General features: G+C 37.9%; 2 protein-coding genes across 2 annotated transcripts; one reads left to right on the forward strand and one right to left on the reverse strand.

Annotated features, from left to right (window-relative positions):
- Positions 1-108: 108 nt before the first annotated feature.
- On the forward strand, positions 109-16533 carry LOC145479387 (ubiquitin carboxyl-terminal hydrolase 8-like). Its single transcript, XM_081457741.1, has 17 exons — positions 109-333; positions 3916-4060; positions 4998-5083; positions 5730-5809; positions 6522-6567; positions 7383-7467; positions 7618-7666; positions 8059-8281; positions 8581-8851; positions 9211-11272; positions 11633-11820; positions 12474-12593; positions 12869-12985; positions 13591-13643; positions 13784-13873; positions 14730-14979; positions 15762-16533. The coding sequence occupies exons 1-17, from the start codon at positions 218-220 to the stop codon at positions 15831-15833; spliced, it is 4053 nt and encodes a 1350-aa protein (XP_081313867.1). The 5' UTR covers positions 109-217; the 3' UTR covers positions 15834-16533.
- Positions 16534-20542: 4009 nt separating this feature from the next.
- On the reverse strand, positions 20543-25359 carry LOC145479388 (guanidinoacetate N-methyltransferase A-like). The gene is made up of 2 exons (XM_081457742.1): positions 24923-25359; positions 20543-21876 (listed from the first exon to the last, which is right to left on the reverse strand). Exons 1-2 carry the CDS (start codon positions 25254-25256, stop codon positions 21509-21511), a joined length of 702 nt encoding a protein of 233 aa, XP_081313868.1. The 5' UTR covers positions 25257-25359; the 3' UTR covers positions 20543-21508.
- Between the last annotated feature and the right edge of the window lie 530 nt (positions 25360-25889).

Consider the following 25889-nt stretch of genomic DNA (forward strand, 5'->3'; position numbering starts at 1 on the left):
ACACCGTATCGTGCGTGGATCTCTCGGGTAAACAACATTTAATAAGAGAATGTTTATAATTGGTTAATTTGTCATCCAATCAAAAAGCGTGTTATATGCAGCAAATGACGTCGTTTTTCGTTTTCAATATGGCCGCCATTGCTTCCTGGAGAAAAATACTTTGAAAGTTAGTTGTCGTCAAAATGTTGAATTAGTCAGGCCTCTATGATAAGCCGTCATGCCTTCGTCAGACAAGAATAAACTAAAGGACCTGCACTTGGCTTCTTGTTTAGGAGACCTGAACAAACTAGCCGATCCTGGCCTTACTGCTGACAGAAATGCTAATCCCTCAGCGTAAGTTGTGTTTTGTTGTCAGTGCTGTAGCAGTTATCAGGCCAGTATATTAACTCTATCATCATTTTTCCGTGTTCTGTGAAGTCACATTTCCTGCATTTTAAGAATCTTTTAGATTAAAGTAAGTGAGAACTAAAATCACGAGCTACAACAAAAAAGTTGCATTGCTGACATCGAAAACAAAGTAATATGTCCTTACATGAATAATAATTTCCATTTCTCAGGCTAGAAAATAGTACAATCTTCGGTTAGATCACATTAAATAAGTTTACAACAGTCTTTAAGCCAACTGCGTGCACCATGTCATGCATGTTTATAGACTTGCCTGCGGTGAAAAATTAGATTAAAGGGCCATTGTCGCGATAAAACGTTTACAAAAGTAAACTAGGAGAAATATCCCAATGAAAGTGCTTTAATCTTCGCATTAGACTAAAAAGATCCCCAGGACTTGGAATTTGAAATTGCAGCAGACCATATCCCATCAGAGTTCCTGCACGCTGACATCAGAGTGTGGAGTCGGAGACACCTAGTTTTCGTCAGCGATCAGCAGTCCAAGTTCCTTGCCCGTTCAAAGTCTTGGTACATCAATGTCACATTTATTAGATGTGCCGTGGAGTAACTCGTTGGTAAACGAAGATTCAAAACAGACCAAGCATTCGTTAACTTCGAATTTTCGGAAAAATCTATTGAGAATAAAAGTTTAATAGCTTAGTTTGCCTCTCGAACGAAGTGACTATTCTTTGGAACAAAGTGACTATTTGGTGGAACGAAGTGACTTTGATGGAACGAAGTGACCATGGAACGAATTGACCGTAAACCTGATTGGGTTTGATTGACACAATTTTTTTAACCAATAGGCATTTTAATACTATCATGCAAACCATGAATTTGCCGCAGATCAGCGTGGAGTTTCATGTGCGTTTTGGTAATCTCTTTATCCGCCAGCTTTTGGCCTTTTTTTGTAAAGAATATTTATCATCTTTATGTTGTGTGAAGGCCATGTCTGTTGAATACAAGCACATACACTTTACTTTCTTTCAACTTGCATTCACATCTGCAGCTATATAAAGTTTCCGATATTCATCCTCCCATCTTTTGTTCCTTTTTCTTTTCTATTTTTCTCTCCAACAAGACGGCTACAGGGGGAAAGTAGCTTTCGTCTTTAGCTGGCTCGAAAATCTCCTCTTGAGGACATTGTATTTCTCGACAGTATTCAACTCAAAACACATTATGCCGTTTAAATCTTTCATACATTACTAAGGAGTTCTTCAATATATCGGTATTACCCTTTTCACATGCCTCACAAGGTCGATGGAGAAGGATTTTTCACACAAAATATATCATTGAACTTTGAAAACTTTTCCGTCAGATAAGAAATCAAATTGCCACACGTCCCTTAGAGTGTCAGTTATGCCCTTTAAGAATGAATCCAAGGATATGACAGTCAACAGTTTAAGGATTTCGTGGTGTAGCTCATTTAGTTATCTCTTATGCTTATTGTTCAATGAAGAGTTAGTCACAGACAGGGTTATAGCAGGAGCACATTCTGGTACTGTTCTTGATTTGTAAATTTTTCAGATTACATGGTAGAATGGCTTCATCATGACGATGTATCATACAGTATTTCCTCAAATAATAGCCACCTCTTGATTAGGTGTGAAGTTGTTCAGCCCCAAAGTTGATTTGCCCCTAACTGTTTAGCCTTCAACCAGAAGTTGACAACACTGTCTATTTCCCTTTTTTTAAGTGTGAATACAACAGTGAATGGTTGGGGGCTCACCAGCTAGGGGCTAAACAACATGTACAGTGTACATTTCTTGATTAATCCCCACTCAAAATAATTGTCCCCCTTCAAGGGGATTATTTGAAATGATCCCCTCCCTCGAGTAATGCCTCTCACCCACTGACTCTCTTTGAATAAATTGCCCCTCACTCCAGTGTTTCTGCCAGAACGCACCATTGCGGCAATCCCGCATTACAATCAGAGATGGCCCCCAGAAAAATGAAAAAAGGGCCAATTTGACCCTTTCCTTTTACAAGACTCAGGCTTAACACAGGCATAATAATTAAAAAGCCATCCCAGGGCTCGAAATTGTGATCGATATGGTCGCCAATGCAACTAACATTTCATCCTTGACGACCAAAAATTCTGGTTTAGTCGCCATGATGGTGGCTAAATTTCTCTGTGTTGATGATTAATAATGGTTATTTTGTCACACATTATGTCCTTCTAGAAAATCGTATTGAAAGATCTTTGCTTCTAAAACATTCAACATAAGAAAAGAAGTCAATTCATCCTTTTGCTTTGCTGTATTGATTCTCTCACATCGGAAAACTTCCAAATAGCTGACCTTGTTTGAAATCGCCCTATAATGCATTGCAAACCCTTGACCATTGACTACATCATGTATGTATACATTCTCTTGTAATGCAGGGATCCTTCCTACTAGTGTCTGAAACTTAATTGAGTAGAAACACTTAGGGAAGCACTTACTATTAAATTTTATCATAGATCCTAACAAACTGCTTTATTTTCCTTGGTACCCTGATAGATTTTTTCCTTCTGTAACTTTCAATTTATTGGCCCCTTTCCTACAAAATTGGCCCCTAAAAAGGATCTTCAGGGGCCACTTTGGCCCTCAAGTAAAATTCTCTGGCTGAAACACTGCCTCACCCTTCTATTCCTTACCATGTCCTTTGGTAATCAACCCTTCTCTCCCTACATCTCCCCTTTCATTCTCCTTCCCCCCCCCCCCCAGTAAATTAGGCATTTACTCCTTGAATATCCAATGGGATAACATTCAAGCTTTGATTTAATCATTACATACAACAGATAGTTTACAAAAGCACAGGTTTTGTGACAGTTTTTTGTTGTTGTTATAACATGCTTTTTATGCTTTTTCCTTTATTGCGTTGAGCTTTGCTATGGGTATAGGTGACTCCTTTAAAGCAATATTGAAAGAATCGTCCCCCTGGCTTAATCACTCCCCTCCTCAAGTAATTATCCCCTTTTGGTGCAAAAAAGGGGTAATACCCCCTGCTATTATTCAAAGAAATATGGTATGTTAAACATCTTAAATTTTATTATTCAGTGATCTTTGATTATGCATACATAAGTTAATACTTATTAATAATTACAATAATAACACTTAATTTACATAGTGCCAAAATCCAAAAGTCCAATGTGCAGCACCAGAAAATATCCATACTCCTCCCACAGAGGGGATTGGAATTTCCTGGGGGGCAGGGGGTTCTCTAAGACCAAAAAATTTAAAGGACTGTAGCAAGTTTAGTTGGAATTTCCAGAGGGGTGGGAGGGTCTTGGAAAAAATCCCTTCTGTCGGGGAGGTATGGATATTCTCTGAAACTACACAATAGTGCTCTAGAAAAAGTAACAAGGAAGATAAGCAATATACAATCATATCACGATAGGAAAATATCTAAAATTAGATAACAAAACAAAAAGGTTAGTTTTCATTAGTATGCACATTCAAAACAGTATAAAGAAGTTTAGCGTTTAGTGGTTACGTGTACAATTCAATATGCTTATAATCTGACTAAGCACTAATCTTATCTTTGTAGATACATCAAGTCAGCCGATAAAGTTTACTTGAAAGCTCAGAGTCATGACCTGGAAGGTGATGAAGAGCATGCGTATGCCATGTACATGCGCTTTTTTAATATCATCTCCTTGATTAAAAAGACCAAGAAATACTCTGACAACAAGGTGAGTGCACTGGCATTATTTCAGATCTGCTTCTCTAGGGGAATGCGAGGTTTCAGAAAATATTGATACCCACCACAAGGAAGATGATTGGAGATTCTGAGCTAAAGGAGAGGTTTCAAAAGCAAGAGCTTTTAAAAGGAAAGCAAGTTGCATGAAGCTAACAAAACTCAAATTTCAAGATTACAGGTGCTAGGGTCTAAACTAATTGTTCTCTAGCCATAAGATCAATCTGAAAGTACTCCTGGCCAAGAAACACAATGCCCTCAGCCTCCTCACATGCTTAGTTGTACCTCCTCTAAATGCATGTAGATATATGGCAACAGTTGGTTTTGCTACCTGTCAAGTTCGCTACATGCAGATGTTTGCTACACACAACTTCCAGTTCGTTACCCATTTAATTTGTGTTCACTACTATCGATAAACTTTTAAGCTTCCTGAAATTAAACTGTATCAGTGAAAATCAATCCAACCACATGCTTCTAGCTGATGCTTCTAAATAATTATAGAGACCTACATGTAAGATGTAACATGCGTGATGATTATGTTCTTTTATACACTGCCAAGCCAAACTCCGTTAGCTTAGGTAGCAAACTTGGCCTGTGAGTAGCGAACATGTAGCAAACTTGAGTGTAGCAAACTTGAATGTAGCAAACTCAAAAGGTAGCAAAACCAGCCTAAATCTAGATTCATCCCAAATACTTCCACAGTGATATTCAACTCTACAGACATTGTAGGGAACTGTAGACTGTAGATCATTGAGCAGTAAATGGGAAAATGTGCATTTGTTGGTATTTAGATATGAAACAAAAAAACAGGTAATATTGTTTTAATATGTAACCCCAGTAAAGGCAGTATCCTATATACCACACTTTTCTTTGCCTACAAGTATGTAATATATATTGTAGAATTTGTAAAATTGGTATTTTCTTAATTGTAGAACTACTTTGACAATTTAATGGGGAAATCAAAAATCATCAAGTCTATAAACCGAGCAGAAGCACTGCAAAAAAGTCTCGATAAAAGGTTGGTTTCTTTGATTTTTTTCAATTCTCATGCTGCATGCCTGCACCTTGGTAGAGGAAGGAGGGGGCCAAACCCCACCTTTTTGATCTTGGTAGGCTCTATAAATTGTTTATAGAATGATGTTGGTGTACCAAACCAATCCTGTGGGAGCTGAACTCTTTTCTTATGTAAACACTTTCTTTTTTTTTACAATAAATTTGTATGGCTGCTGGTCACATGAGTGACAATGCTCTACGAAACATTCAGTCCAGTGATATTATTTTTCAATCTGGGTGGACCTTCCCTTTAGAACTCCAGGCCCACACATTTTACATACTCGGGCACTTTTTATATGGATGCACCACTGCACCAGGGACATTTTGTAGTGCAAAATGACCTGCGAAGGCGTCAGCTAGGTAATTTATAATTCCTCCAGGATTTTTTATGTAACTATATGGTATCACTTTGTCAAGGGCAAACAATGGATCCAACAGTTAAAATAATGTATCATGATTAAGTTAAGTGAAATGTTGAACTCAAAACAGTTAATGAATTGTTCATTTGACTGTGTAAAGGTACATTTGTTCAATCCAAGTACACCCTGTAAAACGTAATTACTGTGATTGTGCTGTTATCTGTGTTGAGGGCCTACAATATGTTTGTTCAGGTATGAAAAGCTTAGAGCTCAAAAAGAAGCTGACAAAAAAGCACAGGAAGAAGCAAAACGAAAAGAAGAGGAAGACAAGAGTAACATGTTTTTTAGTTATTTATTAATAAAAGTATTTATAAAATAATGCAGTAAGAATTATTTATTGGACCTTCTGTTTGTCAGTAGGTAAACATTTCACACTGTACTTGTTGTATTGCACGTTAAAATTGTCACATTTCTTTTGCCATTTCAAAATTATTCTGGAGTCATCCATGTACAAATTTATAACAAAATGAATTTGAAATGAGTTACAAATAAACTCAATTGGAGGATAATTGTCAATTTCTGCAGAGTAAAACAAGGGACTCCTAAGAAGCAAATTTGACTATGCTATCAATGAATTTCAAATCTCAGAAAATGTGTTCTCACTTGTACTCACACACTACATGTGTATGGTACTTGGGTACTTAAAGTTCCCAGTGTCTGAATGCAACTGTATTTTGTGCTGGTGCCTCTAGAGGCATCAGTGCTTGTGTACATCCTGACTCATATTGAGCTGAAGGACCAGTGACATTTTTGAAAATCAGTTTGATAGGTTTAGACTGTAACATTTATTTTACATTTAAAATCCAGTGTTGACCAAGATTATTCAAAGTATTGCATGAGCTACTGATTGGGTTATGTGTAACAATGTTTGATGCTTGGACCCTTTTTTAAGCTAAGGGAACTTTGGTAATAGTTTCTTGAATAATAATTATAATAATTGTAGAAACAGAGCACAATTTCAATTCCTTTTATTTTTTTCTGTAGAAAATTTGGAATCGCTGAAGGCAAAGCATGGCAATGGAACAGACAGGTAAGTTAAAAATTTATAAAAAGTTCATAAATATAAATTCAATATTGTATTATATTTGGGAGGCACGGTGGCCTCATGGTTAGTGCACTCGTCTCCAGATCGAGCGGTCCGGGTTTGAGCCCTGGCCGGGGACATTGTGTTGTGTTCTTGGGCAAGACACTTTACTCTCACAGTGCCTCTCTCCACCCGGGTGTATAAATGGGTACCGACGAATTTAATGCTGGGGGGGGAACCCTACGATGGACTAGCGTCCCATCCAGGGGGAAGTTGAAATACTCCTTGTCGCTTCATGCTACTGAAACCGGGATAAGCTCTGGCCTGGTGGGCCACTTGGCTCGTATGCAGACTTTTACCTATTGTATTATATTGATACAAGACTATTGATGACACCATTCCACCTAGTAAATATTAGGAAACTCAATAAATCTGATGATTTTCTTTTTTAGAAGTGCTTTTACATAGTAATTATTGTAAATGTTTCAAGTGATCTCCATATTTGTCTGCTGTTGCTACAAGTTAGAGTCTACAAGGACTAGGGAGTTTGCCCAAATTCCCTGACAGTTTTTAGCTCAGGTGTGTTCCCTGGGTTAATTTAGAAAAGTAAAAACATATAACATGATTTCATGAAAGGGTTTATAAATCCTCATCAAAATCCCACAGTGCATCCAACGTCAGAGTGTTTTACAAAAAGTTGAACATGAATAAGTCTGTCAATAATTTAATTGATTAACATTTTATTATCAGTGGTAGAAAATAATGTGAAATAAATGAACTTGTTCTAACTAAGGCATTATGTTGTTTATGTATTGTTTCAGTGACAGTGGTTTTGACAGCGATATTGATTTGCTCTTGAATGGAAATTCTATTAGTTCATCCTCTGATGTTTATCAAAAGCTTAAGGTAGGTAACAATACGAATTTTATTTACTCATAGTTTCTTGTTTTAATTGTCAACTTCTTGCAAGTAGTTTAAATGAATGCTCATCTTGTTATACGTGTAAATGCCTCTTTTTCAGTCATTAATTGTTTTTTTTTTTTTTTTGCCACTAAGGTCAGTCATAATTCAATCCTCACACCGAAATCACAAGATAGTGGTAGTGGTAAGTGTTATATAGTATTCGTGACTAGTCTAAAGTAGGTTATATTTAACTAATCTGACTGACTGACAGAAAGTGGCTTGACTGACTGACTGACTGACTGACTGACTGACTGACTGACTGACTGACTGACTGATAGACTTAGAGATAGGAAAAAAGAAAACAAACATTGATTTACTTCAAAATTTGCAATCAAAATGACATTTTGCCTCAATCTCTCATACATGTTGTCGTGTGCTTTTCAATTTTTCATTTCTTAATTTTTCCTGCTAGAAAGTTAAATAATGACAAAGGGTGATATTTTATGATGATCTTTAGAACACCAGCAAATTAAGGTTCAGTCTTTAACTGAGCATAAACACTTTTAACATTTGTTGATTTGTCATTTGTGTTAGGTACACTAACTAGTGGTCTGGAGTCTCCAAGTTCCATGGCCAAATCAGCGGCTACAGATGGTTCACTCAGATGTGTAACAGCACAAGATCTGTACAACCTGCTAACACCAGAGAGTGAGTCCAAAATTCTGATCCTAGACTGCCGACCTCATTCCATGTTTGTTGAGAATCACATCAGATGTTCATGTTGTGTAAATATACCAGCTGAACTGCTGGATCAAGGGTAAGAATATTATGTCTGTGCAATAGTAAACAGTATTTTCACTCATGGTGTGCTACTGAGTAGAGTAGATCTGATCTGATCTCCAATATGGCCTTAAACGCTAGTAAGAAATATATACAAAAAGTGTGAAAGGGGGTATGCTTTGATATTATCTATGTGTAATAGCCTTCAGGACCTACAAAAGATAATCGATGAAAATTTGTTATGTCATAGTTATGCTATATCTGAACTGGTTTATTGCCTGAAATAATGTGTTATCAACTGATATTTTCTGATAATGATACGTTTTCTTTTTTTAGGGTGTCAGTTGGCAGCATAGAAAGAAGATTGCCTGAGACAACAAGAAAGATTTGGAATAAAAGAGGACAAAAAGATTTTGTTATTTTAATGGATGAGTCAACAAAGATTGCAGACATTACACCTGAAAGCAGAATTCAAAGGCTCAAAGATGTGATATTTACCTTTGACTCATACAGTTCATTAAAGAATGAACCGCTCTTTCTTGATGGTGGATTCCATAGTTGGTTGTGGCATTATCCATCTGTTGCTCTGAAAGCAGAATTGCCAAAGGTAGCTTGAGACTAAGAAATATAGAAAAATATTGTACATTCAAAACATCAAAACTGCCAAAAAAAACCTAAAGTCATTTATATTTCATAAGTAATTATAGAAATACAGCTGCATTTTGGCTCAATTTTGGCAATCAAGGGTGTACTGTAAAGTCAATCTATTGCTAATAGATTGAAAGAGAATTTGAGTCTACAAGATGACATTTTAGTGAATGAGAATGTGTCACATTGCCAGCAGCCATTTTGATGGCTATGATTGCCATTTGTGTAATGTACTGCAGCCAGTACGTCTTTTCTTTGTAGCAAGGATGTCATCTGTGCCCTTTTACTCTATTAACAAATACCGTTCTTCACTCTTAGGTGCAGTCACAACCTAAACCTGTAACTCCCATAGATCTATCATCCCTAGACTACCCTGAACTTCCAGAAGAGAAAATATCATCACCTCAGTTGCCATCATCTCCTGAAACTGGTCATCTTAACAGTAGCCTCCAGTATCCAGCCCTCCCAACGGCAGGTCTTCAAAATGTGGATGGCCAACTTCTTAACCCAAAAGGCAGTATTCAACAAGACAAATCGCTACCATCACCTTCCCCAGCTCCTTTCCAACCTACTCCCAATGTACCATCCTCAGGACCACTTCCAGGAGGGAAAGCTCCTTCAGAAGGTTTGAGTCCAGTACGCACACCTGGCCCAAACTATAATCAACCAGGAATTCCTCCAGCTGTCTCAGCTTCACTATCTGACAGAAAACTGTCGCATACTGGTCCTCAAAAATTGGATCCAAGGAACATGCCATCCTCACAACCTGGTGCTCCAATATTGCAATCGTCAGCACCAGGAATGCAGTCTTCAATGCAAATTGCTCTACAGGCCATTATTTCAAATCCAGGAGGACCTAGACCACCAGGTTCTCAACCAAATATGACAGCACCACATCCTTCAGGTCAAACAGGTCTTCAAGCAAACACTCCTAACTCTGGTCCTCAAATGGCACCAAATACCCAACCATCTTTACTAAGTGCAACTGTTCCAAAGCCAGTTTTGCAACCTGGTGTGCCATTCTCAAGCCCTTCAAGCAAGCCATCTGCTCAACCTGGTATTTCACCACCCCAATCCACTATCTCACAGTCGACTTCATCTTCAAACATGTCAACTCCTGGGACTCAGCCTGCTAGTGTGAATTCCACATCTTCAACTAGCCAAGTACACTCAGTGGCTCCACTGCAGGTTACTCAAACAATATCAACTTTATCTTCTGCTGGAGGACCACAGCTATCTTCAAAATTATCAGTACCTCCCGAAGGCCCTGGAGTTGCTGTTCCACCTGTTTCTGGCCATATGCCTGGCCAACAGAGTGTGCAGCCAGGAAACCACCCACAAGTTCCATCAGTGAGTCAAGTGTCTCATGGTGGTACTCAAGTTCCTGGACAGTCCTCCCTTCCAGCAGCACAACATCATCAGGTTGCCACTTCACCCATCCCAAGGACAGATTCAAGAAACAATCCAAATGGAAGGGATACAACTATTAATTCAAGTCAAGTTTCCCCTCCAGGACATGTAGTTAATTCTGATCAGAAGCCAACTCAGGATGTTCCTAGTGGATCCACAAAACAGCCACATGGTGGACAAAAGGTGTCAAAGTCTTCTCAACAGGCTGCTTCCAACAAGGCAACTGCCTATGTAACTACACCAGGGTTGCCACCTGGCTGGGAGAGAGTTGAAAGTGGAGACAAAGTTTACTACAAAAATCACAATACTCATTCAACACATTGGAAACCACCCTCATCGGTGACAACACCTGCTGCACCACAATCTAGTGTGCAAAAGCCAGATCAATCTCAGTCAGGCACAAAAGTTGTTGCACCACAATCAAGTAGTGTAACAGGACTGCCACCGGGCTGGGAGAAAGTTGAAAGTGAAGGAAAAGTTTACTACAAAGATAACAATACTCATACAACACATTGGCATCCACCCTCATCAGGGACAACACCTGCTGCACCACAATCTAGTGTGCAAAAGCAACAGCAGGCCCCTATAAAGAGACAATCTTCGGTAGAAAGGCCAATGCTGCGCAGATCCAATTCCTCACCAAACCTAAAAAAGCAGAGTGATCAGGGCACTTCTGGTCCTAAGAGACCGGTAATAGATCGCTTATCAAAACCAGACTCGGGGCAAACAGGAACAGCCAGACCAGTTATAAACCGCAGTGCTAAACCTTTGTCTGCCAACCAGCTTGACAGCTTTAACCCTAGCTATGGAGGGCTGGGAACCGGATTAACAGGACTCCGTAACCTGGGAAACACTTGTTATATGAACTCTGTTGTACAGTGCTTGAGCAGTGTTTCCCCTTTGGCTGCTTTTTTTATTTCAGGGGTTTACAGAGAAGATCTCAACAGAAGCAATCGAGATGGAACAAAGGGTAGGTGACAAAAGTTGAAATTCATGTCATGATTTAAAATATGAATATAACATGTTTTTTGTTAAAGGACAACCATTATAAGATGGACTTACATACAATCTTTCTAGAAACAAAAATCAGTTCAAAATAGCAGGGAGTTTGAAAAACTGAGGTCATCTATAGCTGATAGTAAATTACAAAATAAACCAGGGCAAATGCAAGGGAAATGAGTTTGGGTTCAACATTACAGGGAGATTGAAATAACCAAGTTGAAAATAATATCAGGTCCAGCTGTATTACACAGCTTTTTAAATAATGATCCTAGTTTGTTATCAACCAGTGCAAGTGCATATGCCCATTACAAAACAAATTATTTTTCAGGGGAACTAGCAGAGAGCTTTTCAGTACTTGTCAGAGTTCTGCATTCTGGACAATTCAAGTGTGTGTCGCCAGGAGATTTCAAACGAACAGTTGGAAAGTTTAAATCCCAGTTCTCTGGGTATGACCAACAAGATTCCCAGGAACTGTTAGCTTTCTTGATGGATGGCTTACAAGAGGATCTCAACAAGGTATTGTTGGTACTGAATAGGTATAATAAGAAGTAAGTTTCATTCTAGGCTATCATTTTAGACACAAATGTCAAATATTAAATGCCAAACCATTAGTAAGAGCAACGGTCTGCCAATATGGTATTGAAGTAGTATCATACCTAGGAGAGTAGCAATACTCTGTGTTGTACAATGTTACACAAACCAGAAAGACCCACCCTGCCCACCCGCCTACCTACCTGGTGCTTACATACCTACTACCTTCTTAACTCTCACTTTCCCCACCTACCTACTAATGTTCCCACTTAACCTCTTTTTTCTACCTATCTACCTACCTACCTACCTACCTACCTACCTACCTACCTACCTACCTACCTACCTACCTACCTACCTACCTACCTACCTACCTACCTACCTACCTACCAACCAACCTACTTACCTGATACCTAACTGGTTGCATACCTACCTACCTACCTTGCTACCCACCTCCCTACCTCTCTACCTACTTACCTAGCTACCTACCTACCTTGCATCCCACGTACCTACCAATCTTCCTACCTCCCTCTTTCCCTACCTGTACACCTACCTATTCTTGAGAGTGAAATAGTTAGTAAGAAGTACTATTAAAATTTCAATAAATCAACAAATTTTTTTGTCATGTATGTTCCCTGTAGGTGAAGAGCAAGCCATATCTTAAGGCACCTGCTGATGATCTAGACCCTCAAACAGCTGCCAAGATTGCTTGGGAAAACCACAAGAAGAGGAATGAATCTATTATGGTGGAGTTGTTTGATGTAAGATGACATCTATAGCTTTCTCTTCGATCAAAAAAGGAAGACCAGAGTTTAAGTGCACAAGGTTTGCTCTACTGATGTGCAAGTGGCAAGGTGTTCAATTACAACATTTGGTCTTTCACAAAGGGTTACAATAATAGTAATCTGACAACTGTGATTAAACACATGTGACTGTGCCACAATAACATAAAAAGCGATGTGTGAAAAACCAAGCAGAGACAAGAGTTGTGTTGTTTAATATAATGATTACACAATTGTTTGGTCATTTTTTTCAGGGTTTGTTCATGTCAACTGTAAAGTGTATGGTCTGTAGTAAAGAATCCAGGACTTTTGACACTTTTTCCAACCTTACTCTTCCACTGCCAGCCAATGCAAGTCGCTGCACTCTCCAGGTATGTGTATTGATTAATGGTAAAGGTAGGTAAAGTCTGCATTCGAGCCAACTGGCCCATCAGGCTGGAGCTTATCCCGGTTTCTGTAATATAAAGCGACTAGGAGTATTTCCTCTTCCCCCTGGATGGGATGCTAGTCTGTTGCAGGGTTACCCCCAGCAATAAATTCGCTGGTACCCATTTATACCTCTGGGTGGAGAGAGGCACTGTGAGAGTAAAGTGTCTTGCCCAAGAACACAACAAAATGTCCCTGGCCAGGGCTTAATCCTGGACCACTTGATCCGGAGATGAGCACAGTAACCATGAGGCCACCATGCCTCCACGTATTAATTAATAAATAACAATAATTAAGTTGATTTAGTCAACCATGATATGGAAGATGACAGTATGGATATTTCTAGCTACAATCAATAAATCTTGTTTCTAACAAGCAGACTGTGTCATCAAAAGACTACGGACGGAGGATTAGAATTTTGCCTTTATAGAATATACCTTAATGGGCTATTAATTTTGAGATTTGTTGAGATATTTTAGAAGTTATAGTTTATGTACTATTGTTTGGATGTGTAATATTTTTTGGAGTATTAATTGATTACTTATTTCAGGATTGCCTAGCCTTGTTTACAAAACCTGAGAAAATGTCAGGAGATGATAAATGGTAAGTATTTTAAATATTGACCCAATATCGTGTGCTGTGTCACCCAGCAGCCAATTTGAAAACGAAATCTGAATGACTACAATGTATAAGGCACTGTGGTAGCCATCAGTGACAGGTCTAATTTGAATTTTTCATGTCAGGTTTTGTCCAAAGTGCCAACAAAGAAGGGAAGCCAGTAAAACAATTCAGATCTGGAGGCTGCCAGCCATCCTTGTTGTACATCTCAAACGGTAATCAAAAATGACTTTCCTTACACAAGCTTTAGTGTGTGCATCTATGAATCTATGATTCTTGAGAGGTACTTTAATTTGGAGGGTCTGTTATTTTCAGATTCAGATTTTTATTTGCACTATTTACAAACCTTCCACTGATTAAATTAAAACATTAACACAGAAAATGTAGAAATGGAAAAAATGTACAACCAAAACTAAATTGGGAAGTGCTCAGTGACCAAAGCCGCGTAATTGCTCTCAAGTTGGTCACTGACACGTACAAATAACTGACAAGACATATGTTATCAATAGTTATAAGACTTTCGAAAAGTCTTTTCCAATAATACTTTCCTTGACTGTTGGTTTCTTGCTTTTGACTTTATTGCTCAAAGATTGCCCTTAAGCAAAGCAAGAGAGTGTTGATTAAGCATAGGATTAAGCAAAGGTCGCCTTGTGGCAAGTCTTCATAGCAAGTTGTCTGTTGGCTTAGCAAGTACATAACTGTAGTTCATTTCATTACACCTGCTTTCAGTGTTACATGCATAGGCGACATCTTTTGACCACATAAACGGCTGAAATACCATTTACCTGCGAAACTAGCAATTTTTCTGGTTATTAGCGGAACAAATGACAAGTATATACAATTACTGACCTCAAATGAATGAAGAAGATTGTGGACTCCCAATTTACGGGATAATTCAAACAATTTTAGTGTAGTCGATCAGCTCTCAATAGTGACTTCTGGTAGAATTAAGCTGCTACCGCTCACTTAATATTTGAAAGATGTAAACATTCAGAGCAGAGATAGTTGCTATGCATGTAACACTGAAAGCAGGTGTAAGGTCCATGTAGTAATCTTGTACATTTTTTGTAGATTTCAATATGAAGGGATGTGGCGTCAGAAACTTCAAACAGGCGTCTCCTTTCAAATGTCACAGTTGGACATGTCCAACTTTGTAGTGGGTCCAAAGTTTACAGCATGTTACAACCTGCATGCCGTTTCCAATCATTATGGAACCATGCATGGCGGACATTACACTGCATTCTGCAAGAGTGTTTATGATAAGAAGTGGTACAAGTTTGATGATCAGTATGTAACTGAGATGTCACCCAGAGAAGTTGTGGTATGTCTACTAGTGATCTTCTAGGTTTCATCTTGATAGTGAATATTAAATCATGTTACTCGAGGCTCTTTTTTAGGAAACAAATCTGGGGCACTCATGAGACAAGGAGTTATCCACAAGTGCTTCATTTCATCCTTGACTCCCAGTAAAATTATTTCTTGTTCATAAATGAAATAGACCCTTTTCATAAATAGCCGCTGATTATAAATTAATTTGTCAGTATGACAATTAGTCTTATTAACCTTGTTTTTCAGTTTATAATTTAGAAGAATTTTTAATCTAATACAAGGTCATTGTCAAGGCTAATTTAAATGCACACAAAGGAATTTTTAATTGCCAGCCATTAATAAAGAGTCTCTTGCCCAAGTGTAGAGGAAGCACATAAATACTTGAATTGAGGAACAATTATTTTTGGCAACCTGCATTCATTCTGACTGTGGGTAAAATTCAACGGACAGACAGTTGGAATAAGTGCTTTTAATTATATTCCCATAAAACACATTAAACTGGGCATTCTTTGGTTTGGCATTTCTTTTACAAAGTAGAGTTGATATTTGAATGATTGTTGTGTTGTGTGGTTTCAGAAATTATCCATGTACTCACTCCAAGGAGGGTTATTTGAAATGACAATGGGGAGGGTTCAAATAAGGGTGTGGGAAAGACTGGATAAATTTCTGGAACAATATCATATCATTTATCACACCACATCATACCATACCATAATTAGATCATATCATAATAAATTTATTATTTATGGCAGAAAATATTTGTTTCTTTTGCAGACTTCAGCCGGATATCTGCTGTTTTACACCTCATTTGATTTCCAACCCCCAAAGTACTTAATCAAGTCATGAAACTAATCAGTGGAGTTGATGATATATTGTAAATAGTTGCAGCAAATTTACATGTCTTTGACAAAAGAAAATTGTATGAATCAAAAATCAATTTAATGAATTAGCACTGTAATTACACTAGATGTTTGGTATGGCCCCCCAAAAATTATGAAGTATAGGCACTGATTTTAAAATATTATACCTCAAGGTCACTAAAAAACATTGACTGAGATTATTTACATTATTATGTAGAAAACATGTCATATAATTGTAGATCTAGATGTTACAATGTACTGTAGAAGTAACAAATAAGTGATGGAACAACTTACTAGGCTTTTGCGTTGAAAGAAGAAAACAGTGGGACTGTCTGTGAGTAAATCTGTTCCCTGAGTCAAGTTGAAACTTAAGTCCAATAGCTGAGTCATTGCTGATTGTTCAGCAAATGTTAAGTTTAATCCCAATTCCCCATGGTTTGGAATGTGGCAGATGGTGGGCTGGAGATAGGTGACTAACTGCATTGAGCCAAATAGCATTATAGTAAGTATAAATAGTGCTCTGGTTAGCCTACAAGCAAGGTATGTTTTTCTGAACAAGGGCGAGATATTAAATGTTATTGATTTGTAACATGACTTAGACATTTGCTTTGCACTCAGAGGAATGTCTAATGATCAGATTTGTCTCAGCCAGCTGATCAACTTGATGGTCAGTAAAATACATTTTATTTGGTCAAAATGAGTTTGGCAATTGACAAAATATGAGACAACTAGTTAATTATGACTTGTATTAAACGTAAGTGTTAATTTTTATTTCAAGCCTGTAGAAAACATAATGTATTACTGGACCTGGGTCAAGTTGTTTGAGTTGTTGTTGTTTAACTTAATCATCAGCTAAACAACTAGAACCTAGAAGTTAGCTAAAGAAGGTTATTGTTTCATAAAATGTTTTCCTTCAGAGTTAATGTTTTTGGCCTAAACTGTTTGGGTTTCATAACACAACTGATAATCCGTAAATATTGTTTTAATAGTGATCAAGATTGCTGTTGAAGTGTTGAAAATACAACTTTGTGTAAATGCAAGGTTGCAAAACAAAGAGATGTAGTGCTGTAGGTCATAGAGGTAGATCTGCAGCACAGAGAGATGACCAGGGTAAAGGAAGAATAATTACAACTGCATAATTATATATTTTTTTAGATTTGGATCTTTGTATTCAGTTGTACATTACATTTATGCCATGGAAAGGAGAGGCCACAAGTGCAGGTTTTCAGGGGAGTTTTATTTTCTCAATTTGGTTTCAAACTGAAAATTAATACAAAGGAGAGAACCAAACATATATCAATTGAATACTGTAATTAGAATTGGAATCATTGTTAAATTACTGTTACATTTATAATTTACTTCCCTCCTCAGATATTGAGCCCTCTGAAAACAGAGTTTATTGTAATATTTGGTCAAGATGATTTGTTACCTTGTTGGTCTCATTGATCCATTAGATTGGCTTCATTAATGAATTTTGCTATAGCTTCAGCATTTAGGAGATGGTTTTGATCAAGAAATAAGAGCCCAGTCCTTACTAAGTACCCTGTCTCCCAACTTCAGTTGGAACCATTTGTAATAGTAATTGGACCAAGTGGAGTGCAATTCAGGGAGTAATCGGGCAAGTAATTTCAATAACGGACAAGAGTGAAGTGCAAGGCCGATTTTAAATTATGATCACGATTACTCGCTGAATTGTATGACACAAGGTCCACTTACCAATTAATCATATCTATAACAAATTTCAAAATTGAAAAAGTCTTTGGAGAACTTCTTTTGAGCAAAAAGGTCAGTAGCATTTTCCTAAGTTTCAAAAACACTGGGAAACATTGAGGAAGCCATAAAAGTGCACGTAATTCACATATGAATCATGTAGGTATCCAATTACAGGCATCTAAATACAAATAGTTCTAATTAGATACCTGCAAGAGAACATGATAGGTACAATTGGACACCCACATGAATGCACACCAGTTAGGTGACTAATAGCAGGCAGAGATCCAATCATGATTGGAAATTTTGTTATAGATACAATTATAATGGTAATTGTCAAAAGGTTATGGATAGGCTAATAATAAGCTAATAATGCTTCATCGTATAGCCAGTGTCTGGTCTGTAGGTCAAGCATTGTCAGAGGAATTTATCAGATGAGATAACACTAATTTTTAGAAACATTTTTTGAAGTTTGAGACCAGTGTCAAGGATGGACTCTAACTGGGCAAACAAAGAGAGAAAGGCTGTCAATTACTAAATTGCAATGTTCAGTCTCGAAGAAAACCTAAAAAAAATATTGCAAAGAAGGGCCTGTGCCAAAGAGGCAAATTGGAAAGGAAGTTAGGAGACCATTAAGTAACTCTTTAGTTGCAGGAGTAAGAATTAAGTAAATAATATTCAGTTGTATAATAATGTACAATGTAAGTGCAAGTATTGCAGGTTGCTGCATTTAATCTGCATCGTAATATCCTAACTTGTAATTTGTAATTTTCCAAACCTTGTGTAACTTTTAGAAGGTCTTGGTCTCAAATGAATGTAAACTATTAAAATTATTAATGTAATAAAGCAATAATTAAGTTGATTGGATCAAGTGTGTAGTTGTCTTGTATTAAGGTGGCTGACAACAGCTTCCATCACTGATACTTTGATGTATCAATACTACCACTCTTTATCAGATGATGCTACAATAATGGTATCACACAAATGCCCAGTGATTGGCTCACAGGTTTCCATAGCAACAGTAAAACCTGTTAACATCCGTAACTCTAGCTTGAATTGTTTACAACTAAAAAAACAAGCTTGATGATCATGACTTCAATCATTTATTGCCGAATTGTAGTGATAACATACATACGTTCAAAAACTTGTGTAAGGTGTGCAGAGGCACCTTAACTTTTTCAAACTTCACAAAACTTTTATCTTTGATTGTTAACCAAAAAATGGGGATCTCCTTGCTCAGTTTTGAGTGACAAGCACTTAAAGTTAATGAAAAATTAATGGTGTTTCAACATGTTGTATTGTTGCTATGGTGACCTCTTCTGCCACAATGATCAGGGGTGCTTACCATTTACAAAAACCATCCGGTTGAAAATTTCAGGCATAAACATTAAACAATTAAATTGAACATTGCGGGAGAGGGAATCGCTATAAAGTATATCCACATCAGCTAGAGAGACTTAAAAGAGCAGAAAAATAGCATCAACCCAAATCACAGCCCATATTTTCTGAAGCTTCCCAAACGGAATGGCGCGAACCATTTGATTTTGCAACTGGAATTTCCGGTTTTCCCATGTAGATGGTAAGTACCCTAGAACTTATTCACAAACTATTGGGCATTTGTAATACCAATTGTAACATCACTTTGTAACTGCTGGAAAGTCCTGGAAACTGTTACTAGCTCTTGGTTGCATCCAATTAATCTTAATTCAAGAAGCAAATCATTGAGATTTGAGGGAGTACCGACAGACAACCTGAATACCAATTTTTCACACAAATTTCAAGTGCCACCATTCAAATAACGTTTTACATAGAAATTTAAGTAAACTGGACTCCATTCTGTTTCACCAACCAGACTGTCTTCTATCCAGACTATATATTCTTCATACTCTTCATGTACTGAGAATTTAAATGAGAAATGGCGTATGCCAAGGTGACTGCTGTTACCAATACAGTATAAGGCACATACTGTCTGGGCTCCCTGTATTGGTCATTGGGAAGGTAGGCATTTACTTAAATGGTATTAGAATGTAATTCAAGTTTTGTAATAAAGGCCAGATGTTTTTACTGTGTATAAATAAACTTAAGGTATCTATTCTATTCAATTTACCAAGATCAAATTCACCTTATTTCATTGGGTGTGGTTTGAGTATCTTCCCAACTGCCTTCTGTCTACACAAAAGCACCATAATGTAACTGTTGGAGGCATATTGAGTAGAATATCATTCTAAGTATTGAAGTATCTTGTAAAGGACAGTTTTTTCTTGGGCAAATAGGTAGGATGTAAGGTTGACAATAGATTTTCTCTTCGAGCTCTTGAAAGACAAATTTAATGTTCAAGAGTGAAGCAATTTACCCAACATGGCACAATCAAACCTGCAACAGTCACTTTGCCTTCAGTGGGAATGAGTTTGGAGGAGTGTCAATGCTCCTTTTGTCACTTCATGCTGCAGAAAAAGAATTATTGATACTGACAAACCACTAATCCTCGAAGGAACAGCATCAGTGATTTTGCCACATTTTTTGGTCACAGCAGTTCTAAAATTGTGACTAAGTACCTTTGCTCACACAGGAAATGCTCCCAGAACATCAAGATAAAGATATTGCCTGTACAATGTAGGTAAATTGTTGAAGGGAGAGCAAATTGTAATTTTACTTATAACAATTTTTCCAAAACACAACAAACATTGAACTCTACCACAGTACAATGTCTGACGCAGTGCTTATAATGGCAATCAGTAAGATGTGTTCCTTTCTATCCCACATTTGACACCAGTATAGAGTATGATGACATGTGTAATAAGCCACTTCTGAGTGAACTTTTGTCTCTGTGTCAAAACGAGTCTTCATGCAAAACCATTCCTATGGAAATGTATTTGGCCTACATGTTCATTTTCATGCAAATCAAACTCATTTTCATACATTCAAAAGGTTTTGCACAAAGACTCATTTTGAAACAGAGGCCCAAGGCAACTCAGTAATGGCTTATTCAAGTACTGTGTAATACACCTTTTTTATTGCCTCTGTTTTGTTCTTTAATATTGAAATAATGTTGACTGAGCAGATGAAGGTAGGCCATTTAGGACTTGTGTGCTCAGGTTAAGAATTGGGATTGGTTCATGTCCTGGTGGTAAATGTATGTAAATCACATATGAGAGTCTTTAAATACACACTTGCATCGGATCATGTGTACTAAAGACCTCCCCAGTCGAGTGTTGATCTATACCCTAGACTAGATTGACATCTCGATCAATACTCCATCAACATCCCAATCGATACTCGGTCGAAACTCAATCAACACTTGATCAACAGTCGGTCGAAAATCGGTTGAGTGTCGACCAACTAAAATGCATCAATCAAAAATTGGTTGACTCCCCAACTGTCGACAGAGATGTCGATCAAGTGTAGATGGAGTGTCAGTTTAACTAAGGTGTCAATGGAGTGTCAATCGAGGGTTGATGGAGTGTTGATTGAGGGTATTGATCGGCACTCGATCATGTATTCCTATAGTACACATGATCCCTTACATCTACATTAAATTGATGTAGTATGTGGAACAAACACTCTTTTGGCAGAGTTTTAAGTGAGTTGGTGAAGAAATCTACTTAGTGAGGTGAGAGAAAGTACACATATTAATCTCCACCTGTACTGACCAGTGGCCTGGTGGATTGAAATCCATTTGTAAATTCCATATGGCCCTAGGCAGAAGATGGAACACTGAAATGCATGCATTTCTGTAGCTCAGAGCCTTCTCAAAAATCAGTCATATATATAAATATATCCATTTTTTCTTATGGACCTTTAATAAAACACACTAAAGTGCTCTTTAGACATGTTGTCAAAGCTTCAGCAAAAAGATGTGAAAAATATAAACAATTCTAAAGGTTTATGGCATCCAAATTCCTAGTACTACAGCACACCCTGCCAATTCATGTAAGCATAAGAGTAGCTTTTCTACTTCTTTACAATGATAGGAGCAATCATTTTCTTGTGGCTGTAGTAGCGGCAGTCAGGAGGTACATCAACTTCGATGATTTCTGTTGATATGTTCTCTTTTAGAAATCCACTCTTCAGTAACTCAGGGACTTGTGTTTCCACAAACATCTTCTGGATATCATCGTATTTTGTCTTTAGCAACTCTCCCCATGAAGTGAGGTTACAATATGTCAGTACCCCTCCAGGTTTGAGGAGTCGGAACGCGTGATCCCTGATAAACAGGAACTGATGTGTGTGCCACGTCTCCTCTGACAATGGATATGTGTCATACAGGATGCCATCAAATGAACCATCGTCTAGCCTAGGAACCACATCTTCCCACAAGCCTGTGGAAATAGTGCTCTTTCATTACACGTACATAAACTAAACATATGGGCTGGATGACAATATCCAATATCCTACTACTATTGGTTGGACTGTAGCCCTAGCAACCCCTTCCCCTCCACTGTTGCTAGGCCTTTCCACAAATATCATGTAAAATCACCCACATATCTTTCCAGAAATTCCCAAAAGATCTGCTAAATATCACAAAATGTTTCTAAATATCTTATTATAAAACACTTTTTATAAAAATCTCTTATTTTTGTCATAAAAATACAACAATTTTGAATTACTTGGGGCAAAATTTCTTGGAGTAGTAGGAGATGAGGAAGAAAATTCAGGCACTTCAATGTTACCAGCATCGATCTTCTTGGAAAATTGAAGCCTTAGCCCTTTTAGTGATATGGAATACATTTTTTCAAGAGGGCAATCACTGAACTGGATTGTCTCTGGCACAGAAGAGAGTACTGTATCAAGAAAACAGCGAGGACAACACAAGGCTAAGCCATTCGGATCATGTGTACTAAAGGCATCTACGGTCAAGTGTCGATCAATACCCTTGGTCGACCCTCAATCAACTTTTGATTGACCCTCGATCGACTCTTGATCAAGACTCAATCAGCTCATCAGACGACACTCGATGGACATCTCAGTCCAACGCCAGTTGAGAGTCGGCTAATGTTTGCAGACAGGCGATTGAGTGTCAATCAATACATATGAGTCAGTTGACACTGACAGCTGTATGTCGATTGGGTGTTAATCAAGATGTTGATTGAGTTTCGACCTAGTGTCGACCGAGTATCCATCGAGAGATGTTGATCAAGTGTTGATCGAGATATCAATCGAGTCGATCGAGAGTATGCCTTTAGTACACATAATCCAAAGTTATGAATATTTGCAAATTTATATCTCTAAACTTTCTAAATATCTTAATATCTCGGAAACTTCTAAATACCCAAAAAAAATTACCGCATATTTGTGGAAAGGCCTAGCGGTCGCAGACTTCACTCATTCTCTGCAGTGTAAAATTGTGTGTGACTCATGGCAAGCAACCTGCATCTGCTTTTCCAAGCAGGGGGGCCTCAGATAAAAAGAGAACTCTTCAAATAATATATAAGTGTGGTTCTATAAAAAAAAAAAAAAAAACGATAATTGACAAAAGGTTTTGCACAAATAATTCACCACAATTCTACAAGTCACAATATTTTTCACAGGTTTAGTGTGTTCGCTTGAATTATGGTCACTTCGCCCCCTGGTCATTTCACCCCAACCAAAAGTCACTTCGCCCCATAATCGAAGTCACTTCGCCCCATACAAAAGTCACTTTGACCCATACAGAAGTTACTTTGCTCCATGTAAGACATTAATGAAATTTGTTGTGAATTTTTTGTTTTGATGTTGGAGTTGGACTGATTTTGAACTTAAGACTTATGTCAATTCAGATTATTAACTAATGCAGCTTCCAGTCACGTTTGCTTAAATACGCTTGGTAACTCTAAATATCATTTCGTTTGATTACTTTCCTCATCACAAATTCTTATACGTTGTAATCCCTCAAAATACACTAAATATCATTTCGTTCAATTACTTTCCTCAACACGAATTCTTATCCGTTGTAATCCCTCAAAACCCCGTTAATGCATGGGAACTTGAACAACACAGCAATGATGTACACTTCAAATTTCAGGACTTTACAGCGATGAAGCACTGCTTGTCTTTTGCTCTGTTCTTGTTCTTTTACTTTAAACAATAATTTTAGACAAGGGAGCTTTGGGAAAAAATTACGAGTTTCAATAAAGATAAGTTTGCATAAGTTATTCGGCTTTTTCTAGGATTTTATTTTATCAAAACAATTGTCATGTTTTAATTTCTTTTTTCTGTATTCTATGTATTGCATTGTTGATCATTGCTTTTATTTTATTTGGTGGCTCCTAGAGGAGCCGCTTGTTTTTTTGTTTGGTTGGTTTATCGGCCTAGTCCCTTGGTGCATTCAGGTAAGAGCAGGCTTTCAGCAACCGCTTGGCTGACCGTTTGTTGGCTTAGGGTTAGGGTTGCACTGGAAAACTAAAAGCATTTTAAGGCGTTACATTGCAAGTTCACTTATCCGAGGGTGATAGAGAATCTTTTAAGGTAACACAAATAGTTAAGGTTAAGGTCATATTCCGAATTTTCGAATAAACAAGTCCGTTGAAAGGTTGACGTGTTGTGCCAAAAAAAATTAACATAAGTTCACACATTACGCGTGGGTACGTGTGGCAAGAAAACAACAATACAGTCTTCATTAACAGAAGTTCTGTGCAACTACACTCGCAATAAATGAAATACATTCAGGTCAAATATGACAGAAAGAGTTTTACAGGCGGTTGAAACTTTACAGGGTAAAAGCCGCTGGATGGTTTTCAAAAATGTTCGCATACGATCGGCCATCGATCGATCCACGGACTTCGTTTGACTTTGTTGCTATGTAAGTGCTACAAATGAACACTAAACAACGCGCGTAATCAAACAAAGATATTTAGACACGATCGTACTATAACTACGCCAAGATCTTGATCGCTTTTTAAGTTCTTTAACCACGAACATGTTTAAAAAAAGGTTTTTACAAGCAATCCATACTCTAGAGGGTTACAGTTTTTGAAATTCGATCGGCCATCGATCAACGAGCGCATCAACAACATCAGCATGGCGTGGGGGACAGAGAGAGATTAGGGCGAGTGAAACTAACAAACATGTCATCCACATCGTATTTATGAATGGGCCGACTATAACATCAGTTAGGCAAATAGAGACAATATTGTAATCATATATACACGTTAATCTTTAATCTTTAATAAGTATACTCCTTAAACAGTGGAACTATACTAGGAGTGTAAAATAACATAATAAAAGCACGTTAATTATATCATGGAGCGAAGTAACTTCCGTATGGGGTGAAGTGACTTTTTTATAGGGCAAGGTGACCTCGGTTATGGGGCGAAGTGACTGGAGGCGAAATGACCATGGAGCGAAGTGACCGGATACCGTTCGCTTGCAATGCTTGAATTACCCTACCTTTCAACGGAGTCACTTTCTGCTTGGCTTCTTTAGAAAACACTTCAAGCCGTTTGAACACATCGTCGTTGCATTCAACTATGACGTGTTCATCTACAGGAAAAGACTGGATTTTTGTCGCCGAAATTGCCATTCCAAAGCCAAGTTCCAGAACACGGCCGCCTTTCGACGCTGCTATCGAAGCCAATTTATGCATGTACGGGGTTTCCCATCTCTCCATAACTGGTTTTCCCATGATTTCCAAATGCTCGTCTGTCTCATCGTATTTTGCTCCTGCGTCCCTCCAAGACGACTTGCAGTCTTCCCTTGTGCTGAAGATTTTAACTTCTGCCATGATACTGTGCGTTTCTACAACAGACACTCAATCTGCTTTCTTGCAAACTTGAGATTGAGAAAGAGCGCGCTGAAAGAGCCGGCAAAAGAATTTAAGGCATTCTCGACCCCATTCTCGTCCCCAGTGCTACTCGTCTTAAAATGTAAAGAAACGGAGGCTCTGGGGACGAGAATGTTCTCGACCCTAGAGCTCTTCTCTTTTGCGCATGACGGACGGCGAGATCAAGAAAGCGAAGGGTCTGGGGTCGAGAGTGAATTTAAGGTAGCTCCGCGCTGAGGACGAAAGCTCAAGTTATCTGCGCGCGCTCGGAGGAAAACGTCAGTGTTTTTGGATATTTTCTGACGTCAACATGAGCACAAAAAGCAAAACTGACAGTGAATTTTCTCGCGTTTCCTTCAGTAAAATTCCGTAAAATTTGGCAGATTGGTAGTAAATATTTTACTTTAGTCGGAGCTCGTTTTTCAGAGAAATCTATAAGACCAGGTTTTTTGCAGCGGTAAAAGACATAAATTTGAAAAAAATTGAAAAAACTGCCTTTACAAACCCTACTGTTTTCGTGTTTGAAATTCGTATCCCACTGGAAGCGACGTGTTGTAAAAATTTTGGAAGATTTCAGCGAAGAAAATTCAAGAA

Source organism: Orbicella franksi, chromosome 2 (assembly GCF_964199315.1).
Source record: "Orbicella franksi chromosome 2, jaOrbFran1.1, whole genome shotgun sequence".
In the NCBI taxonomy this organism is placed as follows: Eukaryota; Metazoa; Cnidaria; class Anthozoa; order Scleractinia; family Merulinidae; genus Orbicella; species Orbicella franksi.